We start from the raw sequence: 22,426 nt of genomic DNA, 5'->3' as shown, positions 1-22,426 counted from the left end.
TATTTTATTGATTTTTTACAGAGAGGAAGGGAGAGGGATAGAGAGTTAGAAATATCGATGAGAGAGAAACATTGATCAGCTGCCTCCTACACACCTCCTACTGGTGATGTGTCTGCAACCAAGGTACATGCCATTGACTGGAATCAAACCTGGGACCTTTCAGTCCGCAGGCCAATGCTCTATCCACTGAGCCAAACCGGTTAGGGCAATGTTTTGTGTTATTAATGCCAATAGAAATTTTTAGTTTTTCTTAACAGTATGGCATTAATTCTACAAGTTTGTTTAATTAGTAAGTGAATAATAGAATAAACTTTTAAAATCCAAGAAAACTTTTATTTAATTACAGACTAAAGGAGAAATGTGTCCTACTACCTAAAAGATTTTGGTTTAATTATATTGACACACACACACACACCAACATAGTCGACTTGATTTGCTAGAGGTCATTATCTGAAATTGAACCAAGCATTCAGAATTCAAAGTCAGGCTTAGCCTTATCCATGTGTAGCAAACCCTGGGACATTACATATACTCGGGGGAAAGCTTCCACTATTGCTTCACAAATGCCTAGAGTTCTACCATTAATTTCACTGCTTTAGATTAAGGGATTCCTTTTTCTTAAAATGCAAACACCTCTAGGAAAGGTAGTAGAATACTATAAATTGAGCCATTATAGTCTTTTACATGTTAGTATGATTTAATGATCACTTTCTTGATAACATGTACTGGTAGCTAATTAGGAAGATTTTTAATAACAGGAAGAGAATAAAAAGAGCAGAGAACCAGGAGTACCAGGATACTGTATATATGGGGTGTTTAAAGGTAAGAGGGGGAAAAAGTCAGGAGAAGGAAGCTAAAATTTATAAATTTCTTTGGGCAGGAAGTGCATCTTGTTCATCTTTAAACATAATGTTTAGCATATCACAGCCACTTGTATAGGTGTGTGTAAAACAGGTAAACTCTGCTTGCCTCATAGCTTTGCCTGTAGATTGTTCTGCCCAGAGCTGCAGTCTCAGGGCTATTCTGGGGTGACCTCTACTCTACTATTCTGGCTCCCTTTCCTCAGAATTACTCAGGGAGGATGGGATGCCAGAACCTCATCGTTAACAGATGTCAGTTGACTAGTATAACAAACAATTGCTAACTGCTAACATATTTTGCATTAAGGTAAAACAATAAGTTGTCTATTTATACAAATTTAAATTTTTCCTTATAGAATAAGAAGACAGTATTATCTTCAGATGCTTGGCCGCGTCAGTCATTAGCTCTCCCTCTCACTCCTCATGGGTCTAATCATTTCACAATTGATCCCCTGAGGAAGTATTGGGAAACTGGAGATGAGGGATAAACAGTGGATTTTTCCTCACTGTTTAGTTTTTTCCACTGTTAGTATTTATGAATTTATTGCATAATGCAGCAAAATGATGACTCCTGTTAGATCTGGGAAAAAGTGAAAGAAAGCTAATAGAGTTGAAAAGAATTTTCTGCTAGCAGAGTAAAGGGTGTCTGGTAAAGAGACAATAAATTATATCATATGATATCATCTGATAGTCAAATTGAGTAGTTTTTTAAAATTAATAGCAGTTTTCTTTCCAGTGATAAAAATATATAAATATTGGGTCAAGATACTAAAGTTTTTTTGGACTCTCAATTATAGACATCAAATGTTGCCATGACTATCTACTGTGACATCTACAAAGTTTGGACCTCATTTATCTTAGTTTCCAGTCATTTAATTTGTCAAAGGTTTTTTATTCTCATTTTCAGAAGGTTAATGAATCTGTCACCAGTCCAAGATGATTTTTTCCCCTTTATTCTCCTTTGAATTAATATAATGGGTAAAGTGATTTGAGGTAACTATTGAAAATAATTTATTTCAAAAATATTACTCTGAAATTAAACCTGTGCTGTTTTTCTGTTTTAATTTGTCAAGATTATAGGCATATTCTTCACTTAATTCTGCACTCAAGTCTTTTGTGGCTTATTTAGGATATTTGCATCTAATCCAAGTCATGGCACTGGATATCAAGCAATCTAAGGCTCTCTTACATGTTAAAGACACAAGTTATAAATAATCACATTCTCAAAGAATCTAGAAATAAAGATTCCTCTTTTAATCCATTTTATGTGCCACTGTATGTAGTTATAAATATACCAAATATAAATGTGGTATTAACTAGGTGTATGTGATAAACATAAATCCAGTTTCTATTGTACAAAATTAGAAGTTACAGTTAATAATGACTGGTGTTTCTAAGTACATACTGTTTGTATAAGAATGAGCAAAAGTATCAACACTTGCGATTTTTTTCACTTAATTTTGTAAAGCTTCTTAAGTTGAGCCCTGGCTGCTGTGGCTCAGTTGGTTGAGTGTTACCTCTGGCACCTAAAAGTCACCAGTTTGATTCCGTGTCGGGGCACATACCTAGACTGTGGGCTCGATCCCTGCTCTCCCTGATTGGGGTATGTGCGGGAGGCAGTGGTCGATGATGTTTCTCTCTCTCTCTCCCTCTCCCTTCTTTTCTCTCTGAAAAAAAAAAAAAAATCAATAAAAACATACATACTTTTTAAAAAGCTTCTTAAGTTGATATACACACACAATTATGCTTTTTGGAGAAGAAAAAAAAAGCATGTTTTTTTTTTAGACTAATAAATTCTCACTTTTAGCAGTGTCTTGTTATGGTGGCCAAGAAATAAAGTTGTTAGAAACAAAGGTGTGAAAAAATCAAGCCTGTCCCCCCCAAACCTTATTCCAAACCCCCCAATACTAATCAGAATTGATTTAGAGTCCATCTTAGGTAATAAGCAAAAGGCTACGTTATCAAGTCATACTCTCCAAACTGCTTGGCAGACTCACAACAAAGCAAGTTATTTATGTATTCAAAGGAAGAGGCTTGTCCTTGAGTCATCAGTGTGGTTATGGCAAGATCGACGTCCAGGGGCTGGATGACCTTGGGCCAAAACCCATCCGAAAAAGGCTGAAAGACAGAGACCAAGGAAAGAGGGAAAGCACGCGGAGACTGCTAAGCGATAAGGAGCTGCGTAAACCAACCAGCTGACTGTCAGAGAATGGCTGGACTTGGCCTGACACCCATTGCTAGGTCAGTTCCTGGTTCCCACTTGTACAGGCCTGGAGGATCTATTTGGCCACAGATTAGGCAAAAGGTCCTAGACAAAATTAGGAAATTCGCAAGTTTGTTTCACTACTTTGTGCCTGGGGAAAGACATCAAGTGTTCTCAACTGGAATAAAGAAACTGGCTAGTTGTACTGGTAATCCTCAAGCACCTGGTGCCCTCACCCCATTAAAATATGCTCTCAGCCCTAACCGGTTTGGCTCAGTGGATAGAGCGTCGGCCTGCGGACTGAAAGGCCCCAGGTTCGATTCCGGTCAAGGGCATGTACCTTGGTTGCGCGCACATCCCCAGTAGGAGGTGTGCAGGAGGCAGCTGATTGATGTTTCTCTCTCATCGATGTTTCTAATTCTCTATCCCTCTCCCTTCCTCTCTGTAAAAAATCAATAAAATGTATTTTAAAAAAAATATGCTCTCAGATCCTTTATGCAAACAAATTGCCTAACACAAAATAAGTGCTCAGTATACATTTTCATTTTCCTTTCTTTCCCATAGTCAAATGACTGATGAAAATGTTCTCTTATTTCTTCTAGTGTTTTTATTTTCATATATACCAAATTCTAGAATCAAATGAGCCAAACAAGGAAGAGGAACTTTTTTGATTGTGTACTTCACTTACATATGTCTTTCAAATGAGTTAAAACTTCATCAGCACTCCATGAGGCTAGGCACTCTACAAAGATGGAGTATATCATTTTCCCAACAACCCTATGAGGCATTAGTCTATTTGGGCTGCCTCATCATAGACTGGGTGGCTTAAACAACAAACATGTGTTTCTCACAGTTCTGGAGGCTGAGAAGTCCAAGATCAAGGTACGGATAGATGCAGTGTCTGGTGAGGGCCGCTCCCTGGCTCACAGGCTGCTGTCATGATGGAAAGAGAAAGAGAGCTCCCTGGGGCATCTTTTATAAGGGCTCTAATCCCACTCACGAGGGATCTACTCTTATGACCTAATTATCTCCCAAAAGACCCAACTTCAAATAACATCATATAGGGTTTAGATTTCAACATATGAATTTGGAGAAGACACATTCAGTCTGTAGAATTTTCAACCAACATTATTTTCATTTGACAGGCGAAGGAAAGTGGGGCTTTTAGAGTTTAAGAACTCTCCTAAGATCACACAGCTAGTAAGCAATGGAGCCAGAGCATCTGCTCCTAGGCTGTGCCGTAGGCCTGTGCCATGTCCTGGGTGGGCCCTCATTGTGAGTGAAAGGACTACTCCAGCTGATCGCTCTCAACATATTCATTCTCTCAGGGACCTTGAGGCTGGTTATGGATCCCCCACATAAGACTGGTGTGGTAGGCAGAATAATGACCCCCCAAAAATGTCCGTGCCCTAATATCTGGAACTTATGAATATGTTCCCTCAGATAGCAAAAGTGACTTTGCAGACATGTTTAATCCATTTCTTGGGTAATCCTGGTGTGCCCAATCTAATCACATGAGACCTTAAAAATGGAAGTGGAAGGCAGATGGGTCTGAGAGATAAGACACAAGAAAAAGGAAGAGAAATGTGAAGTGGGACAAAGATTCAACCAGCTGCTGCTGGCTTTGAAGATGAGGAAGGAAATGGAGACCTCAGTTCCACAGCCACAAGGGCCTCAATTCTGCCAACAACCCAAAATGAACAGCAATAAGAAAAAAATATATATTCACCTGAGCCTTCAGTCTTGCTGAAGTCACCTTGATTTTAGCCCAGTGAGACTTGTGGCAAACATCTGACAGAGAGTGTCTTAACTGTAAGAAAAGTTTGCCTTATTTTAAGCACCAAGCTTGTGGTAATTTGTTGCAGCAGCAAAATATAACCAGTCAGTTCCTTTATTCAAGTTGCTTTTTAAATTCCTCTGATGTCTAGTCACAAAGGGAAGTGCACAAAATTGTCTCACTCTGGTCCTTTTCTTACATGGAAAATAAGCAAAAATGCTTGTCATCCTGCAGGCTATGGGGCGAATCTGGACTAACTGGTCTTGAACATATAGAAACAACCTGTAAGAGACGTATGCTCTATTTGTCTCCTGTACAGATGCTGTTAAAGAAATGAAAAGTTGAAATGAAGGGCATGTTCATACCTGATGGAAATCTCTAGATTTATGTGCATTAGCAATGGCATATGATATTGAATTTCAGAATAAAAATACTTTGCTAAACAAAAGGATAACCCCAGGTTATTTTATTTTCTATTGTGAGCAGTAATTTTCTAAAATTCAACTTCCTGTTTGATAAATGGAGACATAATAAAATGCTTTGTCCATATTTTCAGTTAAGAATAAGCCAAATAAAACAAAATGTAATTCAATGACGCAATGTGATTCACAATGTGATTCAATGTGATTTTCACATTTTCTTTCTTTTAATACTCTTTCTGAAATTATATTCAGCCTTTGCTTTTTCCTTTGGTCACCTGTGTTTTCTCTTTTTCACTTTGATGATGTGTTGCTATCAGCCTCCTCTAGCAGAGGGAGGGGCAAGTGTCAACTGGGCTGTGCCCCCAGGGGCTGAGGGCCTCCTGATTGAGAAGGTTGGCTTCCTCATTGGTGCCAAGCTCCAATGATAACCAGGGTCTCCCGCCAAATGTGGGGGGAGGTGTGGTGGGGAGAGAAAGGTAATGAAGTGATCTTCTATCTAACATATGTGAGAGTTAGAACAAACGTGTGTTAATGACTTCAAGTAGTTGAGAAATTGTCTTAACCTGAAGAAACAGCTTGTGGAGAACTAACGAGAGCTGATCACAGGTCTCTGGCAGAAATTTCTCCTCTGGCCCATGAAAGGTACTACAGTAATAGCATTTGCATCATCCCAAGTTGATTTGACTTCCTCCTCAGGAATTGCCAAAGTCAACCGGCTTCAGGGCAGCCTTCCTCATGGCCTCTGCGACAGAGACCTGGTCCCTCTGGTTCCCAGGTCTAGCAGTGTCTGGCACATGGGCTATACTCCATAAATATGAGTGAGTGAGTAGTCTGACACTTAAGTCAGAGTTCTTATCTTCTGCACATCTTTTCTCAGCTATGATGAGTCTAAGTTTTGTACTGATGGCTGGATGAAGAAAGAGTCCCACACTCCCTAACCTGACTGCAATTTCCTAAAGGCAAGAATTATGTAATGTTAGCATCTAACTGTGCGTGTGTTTTTTTCTTGTTATTTAACAAACACATTTTTTAGCAGGCATTCTTCAAAAAACTTTAACAAAATAGGTAATTCAATCATCATGACAACCCTGTGAAATAGGTACTGTTATCCCTGTTTTACAGCAGAGGAACAGAGCCTCAGAGACCTTAAGTCACTTGCCTAAAGTCACAGAGTGTTTGTAACTTGGGATCACAGACCTGTCATTTGAACAGAGACCTGAAGAATGGGAGGAGACAGTTAAATGGTGATCTGGAGCTTTTCAGATATGAGGTTTCCCCAACTCAGTACTATGACATTTGATGAATAATTCTTTGGGGGGGGGGGGGGCTGTCCTGTGTATTGTTTAGCATCCCTGGCCACTACCCAGATGCCAGTAGTGGGTACCATCTACTAGCCCAGTTGTGACCATCTGTCTGACATACAAAGATGTCTCCAGACATTGCCACATGTCTGGCAGAGTGCAAAATCACTCTTGGTTGAGAAGCACTGGGCTAGAAATGAAGTGAAAGGCGGGGAGGGGGCAGGGGGAGGGGCTCAGAGGCACAGCAGGGAGGCAGGCAGTAGGAGATGGAATGAATCACATCACCTATGACCTTTCGGCAGATGGGAAGCCACTGGAGGGTTGAGACCAAAAAGATAACACAACTTGACCCACATTTTTAAAAGATCCAATTGGCTGCCACATTGAGAACTGACCATGTGAAGAGACAGAAATGGACAGCTCAGGAGGGAGGCTGTCACAATAATCCCATTACTTTTTTCATTTGGTTTAATTTGTTCACTCATGTGGCTGGAAGGTGGTGGGAGTGCTGAGAGACTTGAGCTAAGCAGCTCTGGGGAAGAAAAGAGGAAGGAGAGTTAGCAAAAGAGTTAGGCGTGGACAAGATGTTTTGCAGAAGTGGAAGGCAGTAGGGTGACTCAGTCCACTTGAAAGAGCAGCGGGGCTGTGCAGAACAGGGAAGGCTGGGACCAGTTTGTGTGCAGGGCCGGAGGGTGTAAGCGAAGGAATCGGCGCTCTAGTCTGTAATGCCTGGGGAGCAGTGAGGACACCTCGCAGCAGCGGGCAGATCCTAGGAGTCAGAAAGAACACTTTCCAAAGGAGTCTCCTGAAATAAGATGGGTGACGGATAACAAGAGCCGAGGTTTAGGTGGAGCTCTGGAGCAAGACATTCCTAAGGAAGCAAAACAAGGTCCTGCCCCATTACCTTCTTGCCCTTTTGCTCGCAGGCAAGTGCAGTCTATTGTCTCCGCTGAGGGGTCCGGGAAATTTTCCACGATTTCAAACGTCAAGCCAAGGCAGGTCCGCCACGAAAAGGTTAAGAAGTGCAGTACTTTCTCGGGAAACGTGTCCCCAGAGGAGGGTGTGTTACATTTCTTCTAGGGTCTTTTCAAAAACACTATCATCCGTAGGTGAGAAAAACTATGGCAACGAAGAAAAAAAGCGGGTCTGCAATCAGAGTTCTGCAGGTTGGCCCTACGCTTCCCTGCTCAGGTTAACGTGTCTCAGCCGGGTTAGCCCGGCAGGGCAGGTCCATCCACTCAGCCCCCCCGCCCCGCAGGCGGGAGCTGCGGGCGCCGGCCTCCGAGCCACCTGCCGTCCCCGCCGGTGCGGGTCGCGGAAGGAGCTCCCGAGGGCATCGGCCCCTCCACCCCCCAAGGACTCGGGCTGCTAACCGACGCGTCCCGGACGCCACTTGGCAGGGCGGGAGGCCGCCGCCGCCCAGGGCGTGGCGCAGGCCGCGGAGCCAGCAGTGGGAGGGCGCGGAGGCGGGAGCGCGCGGAGGGGGGAGGGCCGGGGGGGGAGGGGGGGTGCGCGGCCGGGCGGGGCCAGGAGCGCACGGGGACCGCGCCGACGCGCCCGCCCCGCCCCCCGCGCCCTCCGCTCCGCTCCGCCCGCCGCCCGCGCCGCAGCTAACAGCACAGGAGCAGCCCGGCGGCCGCACGACGGTCCCCGCCATGTCCGCGGCCATGAGACAGAGGTTCGACCGGTTCCTGCACGAGAAGAACTGCATGACCGACCTCCTGGCCAAGCTCGAGGCCAAGACCGGCGTGAACCGCAGCTTCATCGCGCTCGGTGGGTGCGGGGCCGCGCCGCCGGGGTGTCGTCGCCGGCGCCGGGCCGGGAGCAGCTGCTGCACCAGCTGCTGGGGCAGCGACCGGGGAGGGGGTTCGGGCGGGCGGGCGATGTCGGTGAGGATGGGGGCGAACCGCATCCTCGGGGGCCGCCCGCCAGGCCAGGGGCCCCAGATCCCTCCTCCCGGGGCGGCCCGGGCTCGGGGGGCGCCGGCTGTGCCCGCGGCCAGGTGGCCTAGCGCCCGGGGCGCGGGCGAAGGGAAGGGCCGCGCTGACGTGTCCGTCCCCGGACGGTGCTCAGCTTCGGCGCGGAGTGGCCGGGGGGGCGGGAGGGGGGGGGGGCAGCGGGCACGGGGCGGCGGTGATCAGTGCCGGCCAGACCCTCCCAGGAGCTCCGCACCCCGAAGGCGTGTCCCGTCGGGAGGGGAGGCGGCTGCGGGTGGGCGCGGGAATCCGGGCCTCGCGGGACCCTCTGCGGGGCTTGGCTTCCCGGGCTGGTGTGCGACCGCGGGGCGGGGGGGCTGCAGGAGGGAGGGCGGGAGGGAGGGCACGAAGGTGGGGGGCGGGGGGGCCTCCCGTTATCCCCAGACCCGAGGCAAAGCCCCGCGAAGGCACAGGCCCAATCGGTCTCCGCCTGGTTTGTTTTTCTCTAGCGCCTTACTCGCGGCCAAGACTTGCGTTTCGTTGGGTGTGTGTGTTGGGGGTTGGGGGGGGGGGGCGGCAGGGGGGGAGAGGTTGGGGCGGGGGCTGTGGGGCTTGAGTACCTCTCTGCCACTCAACCCACTTCTCTCCTCGCGAATCCAGGTGTCATCGGGCTGTTGGCCTTGTACCTGATGTTCGGCTATGGAGCCTCTCTTCTGTGCAACCTGATAGGATTCGGCTACCCAGCCTACGTCTCGTAAGTGACCCCCCTGCAACCATCCTTCCTCCCCTTCGGTCCCCTTCCCCCCTCCAGGGCTGCCCTAGTTACTGGGCCCCCAGTTTCCCTGAGAGCAGCCATAGCACCACAGGGTAGTCGCTGACTGCTCAGGGTTACACATTTCAGAGCCTTAACTTGATGCTTGATCTCTTGATGACTAGCCGCAATGTTTATTTCATCAGATTATACTGGAGAGATGTGTACCTTGTGATGGGTGCACACACGGAAAGTGTTACAACAGAGTCCTCTTGCCTTTGCTGGTGGGAGCTCTCAACCTGTGCAGAGAGCTGATCCCTTCTCCCTGATAATCATTTTAATGTGTGCTTCACCTTATATTCATGTGCATAGACAATAAAGCCCCATCAGTTAGGACTTCCTTAAGTCTGAATTAATGTTAATTCAGATACTGGGAGAATTTTCTCTTGATTTTAAAAAGGCTTGCCAGAAGAACCACATGGTTTTACTCATATGTGGGATATGAAATAGAAAGCACAAACACACTCACAGACATGGACAACAGTATGGTGGCTACCACAGGGGATGGGGCGAGGCGGAAGATGAAGAAGATAAGGGGGGGGGTCAGATATATGGTGAGGGAAGGAGACTAGACTTTGGGTGGTGAGCACACTGTAGTATACAGATAATATACCCTAGAATTGTACACCTGAAACTTGTATAATGTTATGAAACAGTGTTACCCCAATATATTTAATTTAAAAAAAATAAAAAGGCTTGCCACTTATTTTGGGCAACTGGGAAACACCCTAATACTGGTATAAAAACAAACCTTATGAAATGTATCCTGAATATAGCTCCTTGGTTATATAAATAATGTATGCAATTAAACTAAATCACAAATGAATCTTATCAGATGAGGAACTGAAGTTATTATTTGTTGAAGTTGTTTTTACTTTACAGTGTTTATTTTGAAATATTGTACAGTTTCATTCTTCCCTGCATTCCACTAGTAACTATTCCTCACAAAAATGAATTTTGTTTTACTCTGCAGCTCTTCCCAAGAAAGCTGGTGGGTTTTACTTTCATTGAATGGGTTTTTACAACTTTCCTCAACCACAGGGACAAAAATAAAGGAAGCTAGGAGGCTAAGGCACAGATAACACATTATTACACCTTTGTGTCTTATCATTGGAAGGGAGGAAACATGTCTTAGAAGTTTTGATTTGAACAATTAAATTGAAATTACGTAAGTAATAGTTACTATGTTAATCTGGCAGATGTAGTGGCACTCCAGAAAGTCTAGCTACATATAGGACACTGCTTGCTTATGCATTTGGAGATCGTCAGTCTTCGGCTTGAGAAGAGCTTTACCCTCTCCAGCATTACCCACTACAGCACCACCCGGGTTTTATGGGAATACCAAAATATTCTGAAGGCAAAGCAGAAAAACTGGTTTGGCTTTCAGATCAATGAAAGAGGTACAAGAATAGCAATTTTCCATTAACAGTATCTGCTGGCATATGGTGTATATAGCAAGTTTGTAGGCAACCCTGATTCAGAATGGCTTGCATATCACTGTGTCTACGATAACAGTGAAAATCATCCAGTTGAACACTCTTTACTTTTTTTCCGTTTGTGTAGTCTGCTTGCAGGAGCTCTTTTAAAAAGAAAGCTTTTAAAGCATTTTTCAGGTTTGTGCTCTAGATTTCATCACATTTAGAACAAATCGGGTGTGGCCGCTTAGTACTGCCTCACTGTTTGAATTATATTGAGTTAGCAAAGCATCTGGATTTTCATCAATACTGAATAGCATGGGAAAAAATCCAGCCCTTCCCCCCACATCAGTGCCATTTGGTACATAATGTTGTTCGAAACATAACCTCTCTGTTGGTCTGATGAGATCATTGCTGGGGCTTTAGAAAGATGAAAGTCTCCGGTAGGTGGGACAGATAAGTCGATCTGTGGGTGTGTGGACAGGGGTGTGACTGAAGGCACGGACAGAATGTGAATATGCTGCTTCTCCTTGACCTGGACAGGATTAATTCTAACCAGGGCCATTTTTTAAAGTAGTTTTTGTGTTTTGCTAAGAATTCTGTGAAATGGTAGAGACAGTCATATTTCTGAGTAGATCAGGTAAGTGGGTTTTATATATTTTAGAATCATTCACCAAGTATATACATTTTGTTTTCTTTTCTACTTCAATATTCTGAGGCAAAATGACATTTGCCGTATATCTTAATAAGAGTTGGAAAGGTATTAAAAATCAAATAAAGGAAATTTAATGGTGTAAGCAAAAATTCAGGAAATAATGAATATTTCTGGATTAGTGTTTATTCGTAGGATGCTTCCTTTTGGAAGATCCAACTCTTTTACCATCAAAATAAATACAAGATTCTGTGACTCTGTGGGAATTGAGTAAAGGCTAGCCTCTGGGTACTTGGGCTTTTCCCTAAAACAGTGGTTCTCAGCCCTGACTGCCCATTGGAATTACCTGAGGAGCCTTAAAAAATACTGATGCCTGGTTTCCACCCGCAGAGATTCTGATGTAATTGGTCTGTGGTGTGGCCTCAGCTTGGGGATTTTTAAAAATCCTCAATCCTTTATAATTTTTAGGATTCTAATGTGCAGTGTTGAGAATCCCTGTTGAAAAGTGACAGCGGTAACCTGTGCTTGTTACTCTTGAAGATGGGGCTGGGGTGGAGGGAATGGCCTGCTGACCCTGGGAATAGCCCAGAAGTCCACCTGGCCTCTGCTTTGTGAGGGAGGTTCAAGGAGACCTGGGACTATGTGCACAGAATAAAACATATAGCCGTGTCCCCCCCACCCCCCGCCGCCCTCCAGTCAGTAAGCATTCAGGCAACCTGTGTTCCGTTCGTCTACTCAAGTCTGTTCATTACTTAGCCCATGTGATTGTATCATTGCCAGAAAGAAAGCCCTTGAACATGGTGGTATTAATAGCATCTAAATCAGTGTTAACTTCATGTGTGGTCTGTGATCACTTTCACTTTAACTGTTCTCCTTGCCTCTTGTCATTTCCCCTGTGCTCCCTAGCCAGATTTATAGTTAAAAATACAAGTTCATCTATTTAGCAAAAATCAAATGCCAGCCACGAGCCAGGCACTGGCAGCACGTTAGATAGGCCAGGCACTAAGGTGGATATGCTCTCCACCCTCTGTGAACGAACAGACTACCAGGATAAACCACGATAAAAAGTAATGTAGTGAGAGAGTGATTTTCTTTCCCCAAAGAAAATCAACAGGGAGCCGTGGCAGAGAATAACAGGAAGGACTCCAGTATTTGTCTGAGATCCTATTTGAGTTAAGACCTGAGGAATGAGAAGGGGCCAGCCAAGCGCAGAGGCAGCAGCCTGTGCCAGGCCCCTGGGCAGCGGGCGCTCAGTAAGCTCTGTGAGAGGAAAGAGCAGTGAGGGAGGACTGGAGAGGTGCAGGTGCTACCGGCCCGGCCCGCGTCTGGTACAAGAACTGTGGGTTTTATTCCAAGTTGTTGTAGGGAGTTTGCATGTTTTTTGGCAGCCTTGAGTGGGTTTTAAATAGGGCGTGAGATGACTGCTGTGACCTCTAGAAGGAGTTGACGATCCTGCCAAACTATGTCTAGCCCTTCTTTTGTCACCTTTCAGCATTTGCTCCTGCTGTTTCCTCTCATTGGACCGTCATAGAGGTGTCCACAGGTTGTGCATAATGGTCCGCACCGGACCTAGTGGCTGTAGGGTGCGAAAATGACATTTGGAAAAGCTCATTTGGCTTCCTAGCTTTTCTTATGACTCACTGCCCTGGGAAATCAGTGGGTGGGCTCAGGTGCACCTGGCTCCAGGTCAGGGCGTGGCATGTTGGAGCAGGCACACAGCTAAAGGCTGGCCAGTGCTCCTGGAGGACAACCAGTCCCTTACCAGGTGCTCCCTTCCTCCAGGTGACCTTCGCTTTCTGTGGACATAATTTTAGTTGGTAATCTTTTATTTTTCCAGACTCTTTGGCCACCAGATGTTTCATGAATAGGCAACATGAAATCTAATTCCAGCCGCCTCGTTATCAAGAACTGTTGACAGAATTACCTTAATCTCCTTACTTTCCTCTATTCCTGATAAGAGAAGGTTGACTACTGGATAATAATAGGAACCTCCATTATTAAGGTAGATTTACCCCCTCCTTTTGCTGAGCTGTAATTCACATGAAAAGTTTTTAAAGTGAACAATTCAGTGGTTAGTATATTCATAGAATTTTGAAAGCATCACCACTATCTGATTCCAAAACATTTTCATCTCCCCAAAAGGAAACCCCACACCCATTAGCAGTCACTCCCCTTTTCTCCTACATCCCAGTCCCCAGAAACCACCATTTTACTAACTGTCTCTATGGATTTGCCTAATTCCGGACATCCTATATAATAAAAGGCTAATATGCAAATCGACCGAACGGTGGAACGACTGGTCGCTATGTTGCGCACTGACCACCAGGGGGCAGACGCTCAATGCAGAAGCTGCCCCTTGGGTGGTCATTGCACTCCCACAGGGGGAGCGCTGCTCAGCCACAAGCCCTGAGCTGGGCTCGCAGTTGGCGAGCGCAGCGGCAGTGACAGGAGCCTCTCCCGCCTCCGCGGCAGCACTAAGGATGTCCTACTGTGGCTTAGGCCCGTGTCAGTCAGACATCCCCCGAGGGCTTCCCGACTGCGAGAGGGCACGAATTTCATGCACCGGGCCTCTAGTTTCATATAAAGGGAATCATAACATGTGGATTTTTGTTTCTGGTGCAGCCCTGCTTTTAATGGCATTGCACAAACAAGAATCTTCCTGAGGGGCCTCTCAGGAGTGTGTGCTGGGCTCCCCCTTCGTACGCAAAGTCTGTTACCTGAGACCTGAGGTAACTCCTTAGGGGCTCTCGAATGTGGGTGCTGGTCTTCTCCCTGCTTTTTCTGTTCAAATGGAATGATGAGGGAAAGTCTAATGACTTTATTTTCTACTAGAGGCCTGGTGCACGAAATGCGTGCGGGGGAGGGGTCCCTCAGCCCGACCTGCACCCTCAGGGGATGTCTGACTGCCGGTTTGCGGGATGTGAGGTGGGGGGCAGGCGGGCACTCACCAATCTCTGCTGCTGGTGACCTCCCTCTTGGAGGCAGACGCTCAACACAGGAGCTGTGTTGAGCATCTGCCCCCCTGGTGGTCAGTGTGCATCAGAGCGACTGGTTGTTCCGCTGCTCATTCTGCCGTTTGGTCAATTTGCATATGAGGGTTTTATTATATAGGATAGGATTTTTATTTTTGCTCTGCAGAGAAGGGAAAGGAGGGCAGTGCTCTTTTTGTCCAACTCAACAACCTTTTTGTTTAAAATTCTAATAAAAGTCCATTAATTTTCTTCTTTTCATTTTATATTTTTCTTAAGGATCAGGCTGCCACCTTCCTGGGTCTATCAGAGTTGGGCCTTAGAGATCAAACATGTAGTTTGACTCCTTCCGTTTCCATATGATCCAGGACAGAGGTGGCGTATGTTTCCCAAGGTCTCAGAGGCCAGTTTGGTCTGGAACCATCAGTGACTACACAGGAATGTGAAAGCTCATTGAGGTCATTTTAGTGCCAAGGCTGACAGATTAAATATGTGTAGAATCCAGTGTTTTGGTGTGTATGTATAATCTAATGATTGCTCATGCTTTTACTGTCTCATGCCCACTTCAGTGATGTGTCACTTTCTCTTCTGTGTGTCCTCACCAGCCCATTTTAATACAGAGAGTGTAACAGCAATTAGCTCTTTGCATGACTCCTGAACACCTGTGCAGCACTTAATTAAATAGACACTTGTGGATCCCTGTTTAAGTGCTTTACAAATATGGCTCATTTAATTCTCATGATAGGCCTACAATGTAAGTACTGTGATGATTCCCGTTTTACAGGTGAGGAAACAGAAGTAATTTGGTTAAGGTCTAACAACTAGTGGATGGTGAAACTGGTATTTAAATCCAGGAAGTCTGGCTCCAAAGTCCATGTTTTTAACTTTTATGTTATACCATTTCCCAAGTGGCTCTATTTAAAAAAAAAAAAAAAAAAATATATATATATATATATATATATATATGTATATGTATATGTATATGTATATGTATATTGATTGATTTCAGAAGGAGAGAGAGAGAAACATCAATGATGAGAGAGAATCATTGATCGGCTGCCTCCTGCACACCCCCTCACTGAGAATGGAGCCCACACCCTGGGCATATACCCTGACCGGAAATCCAACTGTGACCTCTTGGTTTGGAGGTCAACACTCAATGACTGAGCCAAGCTGGCCAGGCACAAGTGGCTCTTGAATGTCCTACAGAGCTGTGCCATAGCCTTATGTAGAGATGAAAATTGAACTGTTGATCAGTTTGACACTGCCAATACATTACTTTCATGCAGTGTATTTTTACTCAAATAAGCTCCTGCCATCCCAGATCAGATATCTGCACACACAGTCATGTGAACATGTGTTAGAATATATTACTAACAAGTTCTTTCTCTTGTCTCTGATGCACATTGATTTATGACGGTTGCAATTTGCAAAGTTATATGCAAGGCCCTGCTCTGTTTGACCAGTGCAAGCCCACCTGAAGACAGTACACCGAATTGGATTTCCTGAGGGAGTCCAGTCTTGCCTTTAGTTCTGTGTCAGGAGCCAGCAGATCTCAAGAGGTGATGTTTGGGGATGACCCATGTGAGGTTAGATCAGAAAGGGAAGGTGGGGAGGGGGGACTGGAAAAAAAACAACAACAACACACACACACAAAAAACACTGTCAAAATAACTGCAAGAGTTGTACTAACAAGTAACCACAAGTAAAAGCCACAGCATCATCTTAGCTAATGATGCACTGCAGAAAAGTGAGGAAATCCCGGTTAGAAATGGTTGAAATCTACTTATTTAAGATTTGCAATGGCAGACTCCAGAACAGGTTCATTGCCCAGAGGAGAGTTTGAGCAGGTCGCCATGTGACTATATGACTGACAGTTCTGCACCACCTGTCTCACAGAAGCAAGTCATCTGAAGCAGAGCTGAGCTTCCCTAATGGTGCTGGAGGATGTGTGTTTGCAGTCTTCTCATAGACTCACTAGCAAGGGGTGTGTTTGTTATCTTGTGTTTTTTGAGAACTTATAATTACCTTATGTTTTTTCCCTTTTAACCCTTGAGAACTTGGGAGCAGATATATTGTCTTTTTGGGGGGTGGGGGGGGCAGATATATTTTCTACTAAGCTGCTTGTGTTCCTATTACACCAGCTTTTCTCTCTGCACTGTGTCAGTGCAGAGCAGTGCCTTCCCACACTGCTTTCTTGATTCGTCTGAAGGAAACGCAGATATTCTGGCCAACTGTGCACTTGGATCAATACTGAAATCTTAAATATTTCAACATTTTACTTTTGTCAGCTTTTTACCGGTCGTGTTTTCACTTAGTATTTGCTAATATTGCTGACTATTTTAAGATGGAAGAGTGTGGAGAAAATTGAAAAATAAAATATTCTTAAAACAACCTGTGACAGTTTTTTAGATAATTCTAGCCAGCATTTGGCTAAAAAAAATGTCCCTTTGCCTGTATCATAGGGAAAAGAAAGTTTTGAGGAGCACATAGATGAATGATTTAAATTATTCAGGATCTACAGAGAAACAGCAATCAGACTATTAATCCCCAGAGGGAAAGTAGGGGAGGGTGGGGGTAAGGGGAAGAGATCAACCAAAGGACTTGTATGCATGCATATAAGCCAAACCAATGGACATGGACAACAGGGGGATGAGAGCATGAGTGGGGGGGGGCGGGGGGGGAGGAGGATGAGGGTTAATGGGGGGGAATGAGGACACATTTGTAATTCCTTAACTAATAAAGAATTTAAAGATAAAAAAAAATTATTCAGGATCTAGTTTCTGGGCTCTGAGCAGTAGGGAGGGAGACCCCATTCCTGCTCTGGCATGTTCCATTTGCACTTTAATGAACTCTCTTTCTTTCTCTTATGAAAGCCCTGGAGATTTGGTGTGTTTGTCCTTCTGAGTTGCCTTCAACTCCCTCCCCACCTTCCTGTCTTTGAGTTCTTCTCTTTTTCAGGACTGACTTTGCATGAGGACTCAGTTTTCAACTTAATGCCCTCATATAGTATTTAAAACAATGTCAATATATACTGGGGTATTTTGAGGCATTTACTGTCTAGCAGTAACATTACCAATTAATTTTGAGGAACAATGAATTAGTATAAGCATTTGTATAAAATTGATAGTGAAATTTACTTTTTTGGAGCACCTGATATATAAGTAGGGCTACATAAACCTACCCTGACTTCATTCTATCAGTAGCTCACTCTTCTGATTCCTGGGAGTAGAGCTTATCATCTGTCCTTCTCAGTCACACGGCCACTATATATATCCTGCAGCTTCTGAGACAGGCCAGGTGATCTAGTGAGGATCACTTACATGTCAGAGGTAACTCTAGACTGCTCTCTGCATCTTGATATGGCCCTCTTTTGTCTGGGGAAGGTCAGTTTAGGTTGTTTTGAATAGGTAGGGTGCTTGAGTTGAAGGTAAGCTTTATGATACCACACTTGACAAAGATAATATCTTTTTTTATAATACATATTTTTTATTGATTTCAGAGAGGAAGGGAGAGGGAGAGAAACATCAGTGATGGGAGACAATCATCCATTGGCTGCTTCCTGCATGCCCCCCTCTCAGGGGATTGAGCCCGCAGCCTGACCCAAAATTGAACTTTGACCTTTTGGTGCATAGGTCGATGCTCAACCAGTGAGGCACACCAACTGGGCAGTATATTCTCTTCAATTTTTTAAAATATATTTTTATTGATTTCAGAGAGGAAGGGTGAGGGAGAGGGAGAGAGAGATAGAAACATCAATGATGAGAGAGAATCATTGATCGGCTGCCTCCTACGCACACCCCCCTCCCCCCGCCCCCACTGGGGATCAAGTCTGCAACCTAGGCATGTGCCCTTGGCCAGAATTGAACCTGGGACCCTTCAGTCCTCAGGCCAGTGCTCTATCCACTGAGCCAAATGGGCCAGGGCTATTATCTTCCATTTTATTGACAAAGAGTTGTGCCAGTAGGATTTGCATCTACTATTATATTGCTTCAAGCATTAATCCTTTTTAACCAACTATGAAATTGTTCAGTGCATTCAGTTTTGAGTCATAAAATGTTAGCTTAGAGATCGAGCTGCAGGTGTTGTAGCCAACTTTAACAGATTTGGAAATCAGGACCACAAACTGAAGTTACTTCACTCCGGTCACAAGACTGTTGAGGCAAAACCAAGTGTTGGTAATAGAGAGGCCTGACCCCCCGGCTGCTCACTGTCGACATTCCCACAGTTTATATTTGTGAGTGAATCTTCCATTTTGTATTAAAAACAAAATGGTGGACAGATGATAAATAATGTTGTAGTAATTCAACCAAAATATTTGACCAGTGGTTCACTCTCCATTAGAGATGTTTTATAGACTCATCTTAGAATGTATTTGCCTGTGGATTTAGCTTATTGCATATCATGGATTTCATTAAGTTGGTTATTTTATAATATAGGAGAACACTATATTAAAGAGTAGGGGAGCCTGCTATGTTTTTTCATTGTTCCTGTATAGCCAACATAGAAGACAGTTCCTATGTATTTCAGAAGCACATTTGCCAGTAGCTATCTCCTACCTTTTTGGGGGGGTTGGGAGGAGGGTTAGGCATGATATAAACAGTACACAAGCAACTTGGTTGTACTGTATATTCTGTTTTCTTTCACTCGTCTCTTGCTTATTGATCCTCTCTCTTGCTTTGCAACACACACACTCAGCAGTGAAAAGCAAGGTAACTCTGAGCTCCCCTGGTTTCTGACCTTGTTTTCCATGAAGAAAAAAAAATTGATTGGCATAGTGTTTATGTCTTAAAATGTGATGCTTTTCCTTCCAGTTTGATGCACTGTATGGTCAAATCAGATTTGTAATAGCAGATTCCCAAACAGAGGTAACGGGAGGTAGGAAAACCATTTTGAGCTATGAGGCATTTCTACTTCAAATTCTTTTGATAAAAACGGCCCAAAGCAGTCCTGTATGTAGTGGGCACTGTGGATGGTCAAATTACATGTCCGCTGTATCAAAAAGGATTGTAAACATAGTTCATATTCAAGCATCAAAGGATCTACCTTGAATCCTGACTGGTTTGGCTCAGTGGATAAACATCAGCCTGCGAACTCAAGGGTCCCAGGTTCGATTCCGGTCGGGGGCATGTACCTTGGTTGTGGGCACATCCCCAGTGGGGGGTGTGCAGGAGGCAGCTGATCGATGTTTCTAACTCTCGATCCCTCTCCCTTCCTCTCTGTAAAAAAATCAATAAAATATATTTAAAAAAAATAAAAGGATCTACCTTGAATTCTGGACTATTTGTTATTAAACCGCAAGCAATTTCCTTTCTGTTCTTTTTTTTAAAAATATATTTTATTGATTTTCTACAGAGAGGAAGGGAGAGAGACAGAGAGTTAGAAACATCGATCAGCCGCCTCCTGCACATCTCCTACTGGGGATGTGCCCGCAACCCAGGTACATGCCCTTGGCCGGAATCGAACCTGGGACCTTTCAGTCCGCAGGCTGACGCTCTATCCACTGAGCCAAACCGGTTTCGGCCTTTCTGTTCTTTATGAACAGCACATCTCAAAGCTTTTTTTTTTTATTGGTATAGGTTTTTACTAACTGCACTATTTATTTTATTATATACTAGAGGCCCAGTGCATGCATGCACTGGTAGGATCCCTAGTGGATGCCAGCTGCCAGCTGGGGCCTCCTTCCCTTCCCCCGGCCGCCCCAACCCCTGGTCAAACTCCCAGACAACTTCTGGTTGAGGGGACAGTTTGCGTACTACGCTTTTATTATATAGGGTTATAGCATTTGTAATATAGGACATAGAATGAAACTGGTAAAACCTCTCAGTGAACTTTTCAGATTTGCCATCCATCTTATACTTACCCTTCGTTGCATATGTATGTGTGTATAATACATAGATATTAATAGTTATGCCGTATATACTCCATTCTAATGTAGGAAATTGACATTTTTCAATTTAATGGCATGAATGAAAGTATGGAAACCCCAATAACTAGAGATAACCTTTGGGTCTGAAAGAGTTAAAACAGTGTCAAAAATGCTTAATTTATAACTTCATTGAAATATGAAAATATAACATCCATCCCAATGATACAACTTAACTAAAGTTGTCATGGATGAAAGAAGAAAATATCAATAATTGAAACTATAACAGGAATATCTCAAAAACATAGAAAATGTGGTTTTCCCCTCATAACTGCTTTTCTATTTGTAGTTTTAGTTTCTTAATGATATAACAGTAGAATATTTATAATACAAATATTAGCTAAAAGTTGAGTAGTATATAATTTTTTGTATTTGTTAATTGCTTAAACTTCTGAATGCTATTACATGTTAACAAACACAGACTTTGTGTTTACTGCTATCCTTTGGCCACACCTGGTCCCTGCCCTTGCTTTTAGAAAGCAGCAGCAAGCCCTAACTAGTTTGGCTCAGTAGATAGAGCGTCAGCCTGCAGACTCAAGGGTCCCAGGTTCGAGTCTGGTCAAGGGCATGTACCTTGGTTGCAGGCACATCCCCAGTGGGGAGTGTGCAGGAGGCAGCTGATTGATGTTTCTAACTCTCTATCCCTCTCCCTTCCTCTCTGTAAAATAAAAATAAAAATAAAAAAGAAAGAGAGAAAGCAGCAGCAAAGGTGTGAACAATAGAAGGGCCAGTGAGGGTGGAGGCAGCTGCACCAGTCACAGGGCTGAGTGCTCTGGATGCGGGCTGGCCAGTGGGTAATGGACATATCAGTTCCAGTTCAATACCAATGTAAAGAATTTTGGACAGCCACCTTTGCAGCATGTGCCTGAAAAACATCTTCAGCAGTGTCAAATTTGTTCCCATTGACCTGCCAATACGATTTTTGAAATTTCAGCTAACTCTTTACTTTCTGTAGCATTTGGGATTTGGAGAGTGAGGCATAATTAAAATCCACGGGTAATTCTCTAATCTCCTTTTAGCCTATTAACAATGGTATTAATCCTTTATCAGCTCTGCTTAGCTGGAAAGACTGGAGCAGTGATGGCGAACCTATGACACTCGTGTCAGAGGTGACACTCGAACTCATTTTTTTGGTTGATTTTTCTTTGTTAAATGGCATTTAAATATATAAAATAAATATCAAAAATATAAGTCTTTGTTTTACTATGGTTGCAAATATCAAAAAATTTCTATATGTGACACGGCACCAGAGTTAAGTTAGGGTTTTTCAAAGTGCTGACACGCTGAGCTCAAAAGGTTCGCCATCACTGGACTGGAGTGTTCTTACCACTTCAATTTCTTTTTAATCTATGGCCTCCTGATGATAATAAATTATTACCATACTAGAGGCCCGGTACACGAAATTTGTGCACTGGTGGTAGTTGGGGGGTCCCTCAGCCTGGCCGGACATCCCTCTCACAGTCCGGGGCTCTCACAGTCCAGGACCCCTCGCTCCTTACCGCCTGCCTGCAGCGGAGGTGGGAGAGGCTCCCACCACCGCCACTGTGCTTGCCAGCCATGAGCCCTGCTTCTGGCTGAGCAGCGCCTCCCCTGTGGGAGTGCACTGATCACCAGGGGACAGCTCCTGCATTGAGCATCTGCCCCCTGGTGGTTAGTGCGTGTCAGTGACTGGTTGTTCCACTGGTCATTCCGCGTTCAGTTGATTTGCATATTATGGATTATTATATAGAATTGTAATTATTACTAAGGTAATATTAAGTGATGCTTACTCTGTTCCAGCCATTTTTTTCTAAGTGCTTTACATGTATTAACCACTTTAGTCTTCATAGCAACACAACAAGGTTCCTCATTCCTAGTTAAAAAATGTGGAAACTGAAGCCCAGAATAACTTGCCCAAGATTGTATACCTACTAAGTGGTAGAACCAGAATACAAACTGCAAGCTAAGGATGGCGAAATGATATAAAGCCAGATGAGCATTGGGAAGAAATGGAGGAAAAAGTTTGGCTATTTCATAGTTCAGTATAGTTAATTTTTTTTTTTTGGATAGTTTGCTTTAACTAGAAAATTAGGATGAATTAGTTTCATGGGATGGGCTGTATGGCTCTTCTCTGTGTGTCTTTGTGTGTATTAAAGGCCTTTGAATGCTCTAAAACACAACAGATTGTGTCTGAT

At 44.1% G+C, this 22,426-nt stretch overlaps 2 protein-coding genes across 2 annotated transcripts in view; one reads left to right on the top strand and one right to left on the bottom strand.

Annotated features, from left to right (window-relative positions):
* Positions 1-7,907, bottom strand: part of DCP2 (decapping mRNA 2) — a 95,320-nt gene extending 87,413 nt beyond the window's left edge. The window contains exon 1 of the mRNA XM_070412471.1: positions 7,468-7,907. The gene's annotated coding sequence lies outside the window, so the exon portion shown is untranslated. The remainder of the gene's footprint in view (positions 1-7,467) is intronic.
* Positions 7,908-8,147: 240 nt separating this feature from the next.
* The window catches only part of REEP5 (receptor accessory protein 5), a 31,032-nt gene continuing 16,753 nt past the window's right edge, over positions 8,148-22,426 (top strand). The window contains exons 1-2 of the mRNA XM_070412472.1: positions 8,148-8,336; positions 9,140-9,233. Coding sequence (XP_070268573.1) covers positions 8,219-8,336; positions 9,140-9,233 — 212 coding nt within the window. The 5' untranslated portion in view covers positions 8,148-8,218. The remainder of the gene's footprint in view (positions 8,337-9,139; positions 9,234-22,426) is intronic.

This window comes from Myotis yumanensis, unplaced genomic scaffold (assembly GCF_028538775.1).
Source record: "Myotis yumanensis isolate MYYU_CA2020_CCGP unplaced genomic scaffold, mMyoYum1.0.hap1 SCAF_4, whole genome shotgun sequence".
NCBI classification, from domain to species: domain Eukaryota; kingdom Metazoa; phylum Chordata; class Mammalia; order Chiroptera; family Vespertilionidae; genus Myotis; species Myotis yumanensis.
This window is presented reverse-complemented; position numbering and strand designations above follow the sequence as displayed.